At 41.6% G+C, this 12,804-nt stretch overlaps 1 protein-coding gene across 1 annotated transcript in view; it reads left to right on the top strand.

The window, feature by feature from the left end:
* Positions 1-12,804, top strand: part of GAS6 (growth arrest specific 6) — a 39,958-nt gene that overhangs the window by 16,323 nt on the left and 10,831 nt on the right. Inside the window, exons 5-10 of the mRNA XM_064709756.1 lie at positions 3,651-3,773; positions 5,331-5,450; positions 7,453-7,578; positions 8,770-8,891; positions 9,006-9,124; positions 9,515-9,704. Of these exons, the coding sequence (XP_064565826.1) occupies positions 3,651-3,773; positions 5,331-5,450; positions 7,453-7,578; positions 8,770-8,891; positions 9,006-9,124; positions 9,515-9,704 (800 nt within the window). The remainder of the gene's footprint in view (positions 1-3,650; positions 3,774-5,330; positions 5,451-7,452; positions 7,579-8,769; positions 8,892-9,005; positions 9,125-9,514; positions 9,705-12,804) is intronic.

The raw sequence follows: 12,804 nt of genomic DNA, 5'->3' as shown, positions 1-12,804 counted from the left end.
CAGAGCAAAGAGGCAGGAGTTTCTGCTGAAAATGGTGATATCCACTGGGAACACTTGTTCCAAAGATCTAATCAGGGTCTCAGAAATGAGAGTCTAAAGGGCAGTGATGAAAAAACTGAAAAAAATAAAAGCTGAATAATTGTTTTTAGTGATTTCTGCCCATTGCAGATGCAGTGGTTTGGAAAGAAAATGATAATATTTTCCCCCATTAAAATATTAACAGGTTTTTAAATGGCTGAGTTTTGGCTAGCCATCATCAATTCACAGGAGCAGTAACAGAGAAGGAGCCTGAAGCGCGCTTGGAAGAATGACAGGCTTCGTGCTTGGCCAGTGCTAGAGTGTCTCTTAATTTTTCACAGATGCTGCCAAAAGACTATGTATCTCTATGAGTTTGTGCCTGCAAGACACTTCTAAACTTTGTTTCTTAACAGCCTTTCTCCTCTCAAAACAAGGCAGTGGAATGTTCTTTTAACCCGGTGTACAAAGCTACTGAACAGCCTGAGGGCTGGAGGGTGATTGACTGCACAAGTTTATACTGGAAATAAGGCAGAAATATTAAGTATGACAGTGATTAGGCAGGCTAGATGGAATATGTGAGAATTCCTAATTTCATAAACTCGTAAGATAAGGCTACTACTAGGATTCCCCTCTAGATTCAGAAGAGTTGATACAGAGTGTAAATAGGTATTTCCATCATGGGTGCTTACATGAGCAGTATTCCCATCAGAGTTAGCAGAGAGTTAATCTCCTCTGGTTCTAGAGGGATTCCCCCAGCCAAGCTGTGTCTGCTCTGAGGAGACCTGGGTCCCTCCACAGACTCTGTTTATTGTACTGTCTCTGCTGACTGCAATGAGTATTTATAATTGCTTTGCAGATAGATGCTTACTTTACACATGGACACCTATACTTTCTCTGCATATGTGGATCTTTTTCTAAAAGAGATCCTGCAGGTCATCTAGGGATTAAGGATTTGGTTCTGCAGTGCTTTGGAAAGTTCTGCAGGACTTTTGGGAAATGAATTGGCCTCAAAAAACTCAGTGATATTTTTGTTAGATCATATGTGCCTGCTTTTGACTATTAAGTTACTGAGTGTAATATTATCTGCAGCCTAGCATTTTATGAAGTTTCAATATGAACAATTTTTTGGGTATCAAAAAATAAGTTCACAGAACAAAGTAATGAACTGAAAATGACAGTCAGTAGGCATAAAAAAAGTCTTGTTTCCATACAGATTTCAAAGATGGAATTGGTAGCTCTATTCTGTATCTGCACTTGTGAGCTTCATAGGTGGTATCAGACAGCTCAAAGCACATGAAAAGGACATGCTCATCACTACTTTTAACAGCTTTGCTAAAATCTGTCATGTAAAGGAATGGAAACAAAAGCTCTGTTTTTTTCTTTTGCAATGATTTCAATCAGGAGCACCTTCTATGAAGCCAGCAGAATAACACAACTGTGAAACCACGAGAAGAGTAATAAGAGTGTGACTTATGTTCTCAAACTCTTGTGATAAGAGGGAGCAAACAATCGGCACAGTGCTGATGTGATAGAAATCTCTGTGGTTGATATCCATGGATTATACCCTGGGTTATTACCCTGCTGGGCATTGTTACTGCCATGTGGCTCTGCAAGGCATGTCAGAATCCAGTTTGAGAGGAAGAATCAGAAACTTGTGGATATACCAGATAAATTATGTATAACCCTGCTGACTGGATTTGCTTATCACATAACACTGCCATATTTAGGAGGTTTGGGGCGTGCTGCTAAAAAAAAAACCCAAAAAAACCCCCAAAACTTGGCTTACTATACCTAAACCATTCTGTTTAATGTAAACATTGTGATCTATCTAAGACAAGGAACATCCAGGACAGGCTTGCTCTGTTGTGGCTCATTGCCACCTTAACCTGGCCTCTCCTTCCCCAGCTCCCACCCCTCCAGCAGTGTGTCAGCTGGGCGGGGATTTACTGGGAGGGGTTCTGGCAGGTGGATGTCTAGACAGCCCATGTAGCTGTGTTTTGTTTTGTGTGGCCTGGCCTCTGTGGCTGTGCCTTTGCCCCAGCTCTGCACAGCTGGAAGGTTTTGCCTGAACATCAGGAAATGCTTTTTCATTGTGAAAGTGAACCAGAACTGGCACAGGCTGCCCAGTGGAGTCACCATCCCTGGGATAATCAAATGCCTTCTGGCCATGGTCCTGAGCTGCAGGTGGCCCTGCCTCAGCAGGGAGATGGCACAAGTGACCTTGGAGTGCCTGCCAACCTCAGCCACCTGAGATTTAAATCCAAGACAGTCAGTGCAAACAAAAGTGCTGTTCAGTGCTTTATGAGACATCAACTGGTGCTGCGGCTGCCTGCACTCACAGAAGTGTTAAAGTTCTTTCAAAGCAGCTGGTCATGACAGTGACTTTCAGGGTGACACAGAGGAAGCTGAGGAGAGACATGTAGCAGTACAGTAATCCTGACAAAAGTAGAAGTCTTGACTTTTCTCAGTTTGAGAAGTCTGATGGGGCTGCTAATCTACAAACAGTTCCTCTCCTGAAAGCCTCCCTGTCATGCTACAAAGTCATGTTTAAAATGTCAAGAGTCCATACTGGACTCAGCAGAACCAGTGCATGGAAACCAGTGCAGGTCCTTTCTGCTGCTGCTCACTCAGTGTGTACATACTGGGCACTTTCAAATGCTGGGAGGACATATGTGAAGAGAAAGGCTCTTGAGCTTCTCAATCTGCAGAATGAGCTCCTGCACTGTTCCTTCTGGTTAAAGTTGTGGAAGCTGTTGCCACATTCATGTTTTTGAAGACCACTGATCTAGAGCACTGGTCTTAACAGATTACTACAATATGATAGCTACCAACTCATTTTTTGTGGAAACAAGGGTGTTGTCTCATCCTTCCTTTAGCCACCTCTGTGAAGCACTGTCCCTGGGTGTTGTGCAGGTAAGTGGGTAGGTGAATTTGGACAGGTGACTACAGTTGGTGAGTAGTTACATGACACTTAGATATTTATTCCTTCAGTCATTCCCAAAGTGTGGTGACTACTCCCCTGCTTCTTTCCAATGAGGAAACCCATTGCCACATCCTGGAACTTGGCTTAAAAATCCTCATATGAACATTGTGTTCTTTGTAAACTGGATTAATGGTTTGCTATTCCTTGGTTGTTGTTATATGGGTATTCCTTTTTTATTTTCATTTTATGTAATAAAAAATTTCATTTAAAATAGCTGGAAATCTATCAGTCCTGGTAAGATCCTCAGTTTAACTACCAAAGGTGATTGAAAAGAGTGCCCATCCTTTCTTGAGTACTTTAGTTGACACTGTTTTTTTTATTTTTTCAAAAATTATTGAGAGTAGAAAAATAAGCGACTTTAAGTTATTTCTTTCAAGATATGTCCTTCAGATATGGGGGTGGTAGCTCACTCCCTTTTGCAATTAAGTGAATTCCACTGCATGTGCTCTGTAATATTCCTGGCACAGCTTGTTTGGCATGTGAGCACTAAAAATCAGCTTATAGTTTTGCCAGGTGCAAGTATTTTTGAGTGATTCCCCAATACTGTTTAAGCTTCCCATCTTCTAATGAGAGTGAAACACCTGGTTGTCAGTGACTTCAATGTATTGTTCTGTTTTGTTTTGGTTTTTTTATTCCTTGTGTAAATCAGATTTGCCAAACCAGTGTTCTCCCAATCCTTGTCACAAAGAAGGGACCATCAAATGCGAGGATCTCAAGGGGGATTTCTATTGTGAATGCAAGCGTGGCTGGCAGGGAAAGAAATGTGAAAAAGGTAATTTGGTTTCATTATCTTTTATTCTTGAAACAAAGATATTTTGGGTTTTCCTGTATTCTCAAATGGTCACTGATGCTGTGCTGCACAATTCCAAAGTCACAGAACTGAGCCTAGGTTACACATTGTTCATGTTTTTACCCTTCTGGGAAACAGGTAGTTTTTCACATCAACTTTTTTGTTTGACTCTAATGGAGCTCAGATTGGTATTGGCCGTGTAATCCAAGAAGTTATGGCCCAACTTTCTGCTCCACCCCTCTGAAAGCAGCAGCAGAAATGGAGTAGTAGTGGCTTTTCAAGCAGAGCTGCATCAGCTGCTGCTGTGAACCCTGTGTAACAGATCACAGACCACAGAGCCAGAGAAGCTGGCCCATCTTCCCATCGAGCATCCCTGCAGTGGGAACAATGGCTTCCAGTTGGCAAGTTGAGGTTTGAGTCTGATGACACACAGATTGATAAAATTAGTCTGTTGAAGCCTCCTTGCTAGTCTGACCTTATTCCATGTCCACTTAATTCCACATATTCCATTGGTGCATTTCCACCACCTCAAAAGAGAATTTCAGACAGAAACTATTCGTTCAAGAAGGTCCAGCTGCCCACAGAGTTTTCTCTACAAGTTATTTTCCCTCCTCTTGTTTTCTGATTGCTTTGGTTCTTTTTCTTCTGCCTGCAAGGCTTCCTGTCAGGGCCACTGCTTTTTTGCTTACAAGTAGTAAATAATGACTAGAATTGTATTCAGCCATTCCAGAATTGTGGCAACCAAGACAGCAGGAGATCCAAGCCTTTCTTTCTCATGTAAATATTATGATGAGTTTATAGGATCACTCAAGCATCTTATTTAATCAATTCAGAAAGCAGATCAGTCCGCATCCAGTTGGCTTTGAGAGCTCAGGCTCTTATCAGTCTGAAGCATATTTCCTTATTTTATTATAAAATGCCATGACATGCTGTTCTACCCATCAGCTAACTCTGGAGTGCCATAGACAAGCAGGACATAATGAACAGGTCGGGTAGATTGAGGGTGAAACTCAGGCTCTGCTGGACTTTACAGGCCTTTGCTGCCAATTTCAGTGGGGCACAGTTAAGCTCACAAATGTTCAGCAGGTTTGAACTTGGAACTTCCTCTCTTCTCATGAGTTCTTTAATAGTAACAATATAGTGTTCCTGTTTTATTTAAAGCTTTTGTCCTGAATTACTGGCCATAGCATAATTTTAGTACTTAGTTATGATATAAAATGCATAAGTAGTTTGCTTCTGCAAACAAGTTTTTTACCTCCACAGTGACTAAAGATACTTTTATGTATTCTCAGAGCTGTGAAGGAGATACTATTCAGTTACAGATCCTTCTCTCTCCCTTTTTTTTTTGTAAGTTAAACAAACTTGAGCTTATACACATGAAGTGTTTGAAAGAAATCTTTGTGCTTTTCGTTATCACTTACTGCATCTGTAATACTGTTTCTTGTTTGATCTTTCTCCTTCCCAACGCCTCTTGCACTGTGACCCTGTAGATTATTTACAGATGTGAGCAGCTGACTGTGGCACTTTCTTTTGATGTAGATATTGATGAATGCAGAACGCAGAACGGCGGCTGTAACCAGCTCTGCCTCAACAAGCTAGGCAGCTACCGGTGCTCGTGCTACAGTGGTTATGCTCTTAAAGATGGCAAAATATGTGAAGGTAAGCTTTGCTGGGACTCTCAGTTTGCTTCAGGGGGTTGCTTCATGACTTGTGTCTGTATTTTGGAGAGCTGGGCTGCCCTGAGCAGTCCTGCTCTGCTCCCTAGCCCAGCAGAATCTTGCTGGTAGCTCCTCTTAGCTTTACTCCACTGGGGTTGTGCTGGGTGCTCCAGCCAGCCTACATGCCTGGGCTTGTCAGCAGTTGGACCATGATACTCTTAAGAGCATAACAGAGGCGTGATTCACGGAGGATTTGTGGCTTGGATTGTGCTAAATTGGTTTAGTTGATCAGCCCTCATATCCTGACCTTGCGAGGAGGAAGTGCTGGCCAGATGTGTTGTTATGATTCTTTCCAGTCTCACAGTGTTGTAGTATGTGAGCCATTTGTTTTTCTTTTGTGTGTTCCTTATTTTATTATTTTAGATTTGTATGTGTGCAGCAGCTAATGAATTCAGATAGATATAGATGGCTAAATTCACTGCAACTCAATATTAATAGGTGTAGAAAGGCCCTGGTGAATTTTGGCAGCTATTTTACATACCAGCTGAGAACAGAAAATGAGGACCTGAAGTTTCTGATTGAAACTGCTGAATGAATTTACATAACCAAAACTTAAGCAACTGAGATTTTAAAAGTGTTAAGAGACTGCATGCTGAGACAAACTCAGTAACTCAACAACAGGTGGCTGTTAAGGTTACAGCCGCATCTTATGAAAAAAGAGGCATATATCCCTTAGAGATGGATGTGATGACATATTTCTAAACAATTTGCATACATGATCTGAACAATTTATTAATGCTACCAGCAAAAAGAAAAACAGCAAGATTTTGTTTCTATTTCACTTACACTCTAAAAAGTGATAGATTACATGGTATCCATTCCTAACCAACTTAGAAGAGCCAACTTCACTTTTGAATTGCCCTCTGGTGCCAGCCAGCATGGACAGGTGGCTGGCAAGGGGCTCACATATGTATTTGTTTTGCTGTGTGTGTACATTTGTTCCATACCCTAGTACTGTCTCCTAGAGCACTGTGAGCACCGATATATAAGCATTCTGTAGCTTCAAGGTGTGACCTTCCAGCTGCTGAGATTACTGTCAGGTGTGGTTATTGATAGCTCAGATTTATCATTGCATTTTGACTTCTTAAATGTTTGTTCCTGTCATTGTGGGCATACACACAAAAGTTCCCTCTTGCCTTGATTTGTAGGCTAAGCTACACTGGGTACTCAGCCAGTTCGCTCATATGTGGGAAAATCAACAAGAGTCATGAGTAATTGTAGTTTTAACACATACTAGAAAGCAAAAGTAAATATTAAACTCTTAGTACACTGCAAATGTTTTGTCAACACTGGGATTTTGCAGGGTATTAGTTAACATGTGAGGAAAACAATCAGGTTTTTTCATGGACTTCCAGTTCCAGTTCATTGCCTGCCCTTATGGCAAAACCCCACGTCTCTCTGGCATGGCTTGTTCTCTGGGACAAATTGGGCTGCTTCAGTTCTCCCTTGCCACCAGCAGATTCAGATCCTAGCTTTGTAAATATATGAAAATGTATTGTTTGCTTGTCTGAGGACACAGAGCAGAAATGTCTGAAGTGCCATAGGCTGAGTGTTCCTTCAGCATTTTGGATAAGATTCATGCTGCCACTCCCAAGTTTCTGCCTGTTGCTTTTTTAAACCTGCAGTTTCAGTCCCCTGATTGGAGAGAGTGGGTCTTTTTGGTTTTGTGGTAGTTGTGTTGTTTTACAGTTTTTCTCCTGGTTTACTTTACGTTGCTTTTTCCAACAGTGGTTAATGGCTTAAGGTAAAAAAGACCAACTGATTTTTGAAGCCTGAAGTCACTTCTTATAGCTAGCTAACCCTAAAAGTAGATTCTTAAAGATACTGGTTTTTTTCAGTTTTCAAAGTAATGCAGGGATCTCCTTGCCCTAAGCTCACTCTATGTGAAGAGTGAAGTGATTATACTCCTCTGAAGTTGTGTTGTTTAATTGCTTGTTTTGCAGACATAGATGAATGCACAGCATCAGCAGACATCTGTGGAGAAGCTCACTGTAAAAATTTAATAAGCTCATATGAATGTCTTTGCGATGCAGGCTACAAGTACGATGATGTGAGAAAAACTTGTCAGGGTAAGCACAAGAAATGTGTTAGCATTTATGATATAACTTAAATCTGTAGAACCCCAGAAATTCAGTTTTAGTAAAAGCTTTTTTTATTTGTTTTTTAATCTTGCTTACACACTGGAGTTCTCCCTTTCCCTAGTTAGGAGTGAGTTTGCAGTTTGCAGTCACCTTTGAGTTCAGTGAGTTTGCAGTCACCTTTGATGACTGGAATTGAGCTGTACGAGCCAAAGTACTGAGATTGCTTGAAATTTCAACAAGTGCAAGATCTGGTGAAAGCTGAGAAGCATCTGTGCATGTTGCTGTCTCTTCATAGGACAAGAAAAGTTACAAAGCAGTAGCTCTTTTTTCAAAACCTGTCTTGTGGTATTACTCTGAACTAGGAATTTAATATGTACTGGAACCATGCAGAGTTCTGCTGACTACATTGCTGCAAGCTTTCTCAACAGAGTAAGTTTTGGAAGTATTCCAAAACCAGCACTGTTCCCTGCCTTTTGTCTAAGTTAATTCAAATCACACTCCAACCCGTCCTGTTGGGTGTTAAGTGTTAAACTCTGCCTGAAGAGATCCCTGTGAGCTGTCACAGTTTGCTTTCCTGCATTTGTTTGTGAAAAAGATAAAAAATAGCTGAAGAAAAAAAGAAAAGAGTGAATGAGAAACTCAGGTTTTATATGCACTCCCTGACTGCAAGGAGCAGAAGCCAGTCACTACAGGCATAGCAGAAGGGGCCTGAAGGGAGGAAGTGTTGTCTAGGAGTTAAAGCCCAGGGCTCTGCTCCAGCAGACAAGTAGTTGAGTTCTGCTTCCAGCCTTCCCACTGACTTGCTATGTATCTTTGGGCAGCTGGAATCTGTCTGTGAAAATAGATTTCACAGAATAAGCTGAGTTGGAAGGGACCCACAAGGATCCAAGGATAGAGTCTTTACTCTCAGCCCTGCACAGCACCATCACCAACAGTCACACCATGTGCCCAAGACCATTGTCCAAATGCTTCTTGAGCTCTGTCAGGCTTGGTGCTATGACCACTTCTCTGGGGAGCCTGTTCCAGTGCCCAATCCTCCTCTAGGTGGAAAACCTTTTTCCAATATCCAACCTAAACCTCCCCTAACACAACTTCAGGCCATTCCCTCAGTTCTGTCATGTTTAAATGTTTAAACAAACTCAGTTTGTTTTATCTCTCTTCTTCGCTGATCTTGTGTAGATATAGATGAATGCAAAGAACAGCTCTGTGAACAGACCTGTGTCAACTCACCAGGGAGTTACACCTGTCATTGTGATGGCAGAGGGGGAGTGAAGCTTTCCCAGGACATGAATACATGTGAGGTATGTCAGCGTTCATTGCTGTAACTGCAGACAGACCTTTACTTCACAGCACTCTCCGATTCTCTTTCTGCTCTGTGAGGATAATAAGCACTCAGAAATGTGTTTTGATTATAGAACATCATACCATGTGTGCCTTTTGCTGTTGGAAGGAGTATTAAATCCTTGCACCTGGGGAGGATGTTCAGCGGCACTCCTGTTATCAGGCTGCGCTTCAAAAGGAAACAACTGACGAGGTGAGGACAATTTAGAATGGCAGTGAAATGCTCTAACTGGCTTTGATGCATGCAAGGGAGTTGTTACAACAATAATTGACCCTACATTCATCATTATTTGCTTGGATTATGAAGTCCTGTTAGGCTAAACATTACCTAAACCAGTAATTGAGAAAGGCAGCCTTGACCACAGAGCTGTTAGGATAATTACTGAAATATTATTGTACTCTTTATTCTTGATGATGTTTTAAAAGCTGTACTCACATCTTAAGGCTTTCAGGAGTGCATTAAAAGCTAGTGTATTTTAACAGAGCTTTAGAGCTGCTAGAATTGATGCTATCTGTATGGAAAATACTCTGTGGTTTTTGAACTCTGCATAACTAATTTATTTCTTGGCACCTGTGCGGTCAGACTTGTGGCTGAGTTCGACTTTAGAACCTTTGATCCTGAAGGTATCCTTTTCTTTGCTGGAGGCCATCAAGACAGCACGTGGATTGTGCTGGCTCTGCGCAAGGGACGGCTGGAGCTGCAGCTCAAGTACAGCGGCGTGGGCCGCGTCACCAGCACCGGGCCGCTCATCAACCACGGCATGTGGCAAACGGTGAGCCCTCGCCTGCCGGGGCCCCACCCCTTCCTGGCCTCTCTGGGGGCACTCATCAAGTGCAGACAGACTCTGTGCATTCCTGGGAAAAAGCTTCTCCAACCTGTCTGTCCATTAAAGGCATGCATCTATGTTGCACATGGCTAGGTGAAAATATTTTTCCTAAGAAATTGAAGTATACTTTATATCCATTGTAATATACACTGCATCTCTAATTTGCACAACCAGAGCAACCACTTGCACAAACAGTGCCTTTGAGATGTAGTAGTGCTAAGATGACTTCCCATCAGTTCAAGAAGATGCCCTCTGGCTGAGGGCTGGAGGTCAGATAAAGAGATCCTTCCCTCTTACTCTTCTTTTAAGAAAGTTTCCAAGTGTATTTGGTGTGGGGAGGTGTGTTTATTACTTTTGTTTATTCCTTCATTTGTTTAGTTACAGGCCTCAGATTTTCTGAGGCCTTGACAAATCTCTTATGCTACAGTATACTTTTTATAAAGTCTTCAGGCCTATTTATATAGAAAATAGACTGTTTCCCTTGTAAAGATATTGGGGTCTACTATAGCATCAGGGAATTCCAAAAAAGGTTGGAAGAGACCTCTAAAACCATGAAGGCCAACTGTCAACCCAGCAATACCACTGTAACCCCTAAAGCATCTCTTTATTGATACCATAATCCCAGAAATCTCATGAGATTGTATGGATTGTAAGGGTTCATATTCTTCTTGGCACTCTCACAGAACATCAGCTGGTGATTTTGGCAGCATTATGGTTGTTGCCATTTGTGCCAGTATCATGAAAAATGTGCTGCAGTGTGATCTAGACTACATGAGCAGTTTATACATGCTTTCTCACTTCTGCTTTTCCTCTCCTTTCATTTTTTCTTAGTTAATTAGTTCTTTTAACTTTTAAATTGATGTGCCTCTTGGGGAGTGGGTGGGAAGTTCTCAGCTAACTCACGTATGAGACAAATGCAGATACTGGTAACTGAATCATTTTCTGGTTTACATTTTTTAGTATATAAAAGCTCCAAATTATACATTAAAGAAATAAGCAAAGTGGGAAAAAATTGTTTCTAATTAATAAATTAAGAAGGCCTTGAATACATTCACTATGAACCACTAACATTTGGTAATGCTTCCAGCAGATGAGGTGATGTTGGGTTCAGTTCCTTTAATGACAATGAAACAATTTTAGATTCCAAATAGAGAACTGTAGAGTTTCAGTGAAGCTGTAGATAAAATGTGTGACATGCTGTATCTTTACATATAGGAATGGCTTCAAGCCAGTTCTTACCGAATTTTATGGTGAGTTGTTCTGCTAATTTGAAATATGACAATTGTAATTGCCTGTAAAGAGAGGATGGTGACAAAAGATGTGAAAAGCAGAGTGGATGCCACTGGAGTGACTTGGGAGTCACAAAAATCAGCAGTTGTCAAGCTAACTCATTTAATAGAGGAGCTAACGTACTTGCCAAGTGCCTGCCCTCATTAAAAGATAATTACAAACTGGCCCATATTAGTTTGAGGGGGACACAGCTGAAATGTGTTTTCTTTTTTCAGGGAGAGAAGGCAGTGGGATGAAAGTGTCATGTTTAGGCAAGAATTAAATGTCTCCTGCCAGCTATCAGTGTCAGGGCTCTTATCCCCAGGTACCATCCTAACCAAGGAATTGCCTGGCCGAGTGGCTGCAGCAACACACCCTGCACATTTTCTGATGGGTTATGTAAATCCCCCCAGAAATCCTTCCTCAAGGCCACGCAGGAGCCATGCTGATGGGGGGAGGCAGAGGTGTCCCTGCAGCCAGGGGTGCTGCCCTGTGTGTGGGCTGAGCAGTGCCAGAGGCACAGATAGTATGGCACGAGTGCAGGAGGGAGCATCGTGCAGGGCTGCCACAGGAATGGACCTGGAGCAGGTCAGTGGCCATAATTCTGGTCACTGTCTCCCAGAGTGAAACAGTGCTGATAGTGCCCCAAAGCAGAAGCATTTACCCACGGATGAACAACAGCAGGAGGAAGGAGCCTTTAGTCTTTTGATTGCCCATTTTACACCTTTGAGACCTGGGACCTTGCCTGGTTTGCTGGGGGGCTGTTGATTTCTCCTTTCTCTGCTGTATTTTCTTATCTCTTGCTTTTACCCTTGGCTCTCTTCTGCTTGACATCTAGTGTCACACACCTCTAAATGCCATTTAATCTATATGGCTGAGTGATACAACTGTAAATATGTTCCTACATTTTATCCCCTCTCACATTTCTCCATTTCTCTCTCTCTGGCATGGTTTTTGATTTAGGAAATCCTGTTTAAAGATTTCTTTTTACTGTCTCCTATTATAAAACATGTAGCCATACATTTCATTTTGAGCATGGACTTGTGTGTGTACTTTGCAGCCTCACTTTCTCTGAAACACACCCACAACAACCTTCAGATGTCACAGGCTTAAGTGCAGTTGTGAGCTTTAGTCTGCACTTTAGTATGCACAGAATCAAGCCCTTAGTTTTGGCTAGATCTTTACCAGAGGACTTTGGATACTGAGAGAACTTCATATGGGTTTTGAGAAAAGAAATTTTACTACTTAACTTGCAGCAGATGAACAAACAACAACTATTTAAAAGCAAAAGATATGAAAAAGCACCAGCTGTGTTCTCATCTCTTGAGCAAAAGTTGCATACTTTCACTGAAATACAATGGCATTTTCAAAACTTCAGGCCAATATTTCTACCTAGGTATTTTCTCTGGTGTTAATCCTTCCTAAAATATTTTGCAATGAGCATTGAACCAGCATTGAAAACACAAACAAGCAAACCTGAGGAAAGACTTTCAATGTGGTTATTTGTGTGTAATGCAGCTGGATGAAGTAGCACGTATGAAATTATGATAGAGAATGCACTCGCCTTCAGTTTGTTTTGCATTTCCAAAAACAGTCATCATTTTGTCTTATTTTCAGTGTTCAGTTTGGTCCTGCTCTGAGGGCACAGTCTGGTTAGCAAAAATAATAACTTACCTGCACTGTTAAATGTCAGGACTGAAGATTAAGCAATCACAAGTTTGGTATTTAGTTGTAACCCTGCAGCTGACTGTAGGTCTGTCCCTTTTCAGTGCTGTCC

Source organism: Zonotrichia leucophrys, chromosome 1 (genome assembly GCF_028769735.1).
Source record: "Zonotrichia leucophrys gambelii isolate GWCS_2022_RI chromosome 1, RI_Zleu_2.0, whole genome shotgun sequence".
Taxonomy (NCBI): domain Eukaryota; kingdom Metazoa; phylum Chordata; class Aves; order Passeriformes; family Passerellidae; genus Zonotrichia; species Zonotrichia leucophrys.
This window is presented reverse-complemented; position numbering and strand designations above follow the sequence as displayed.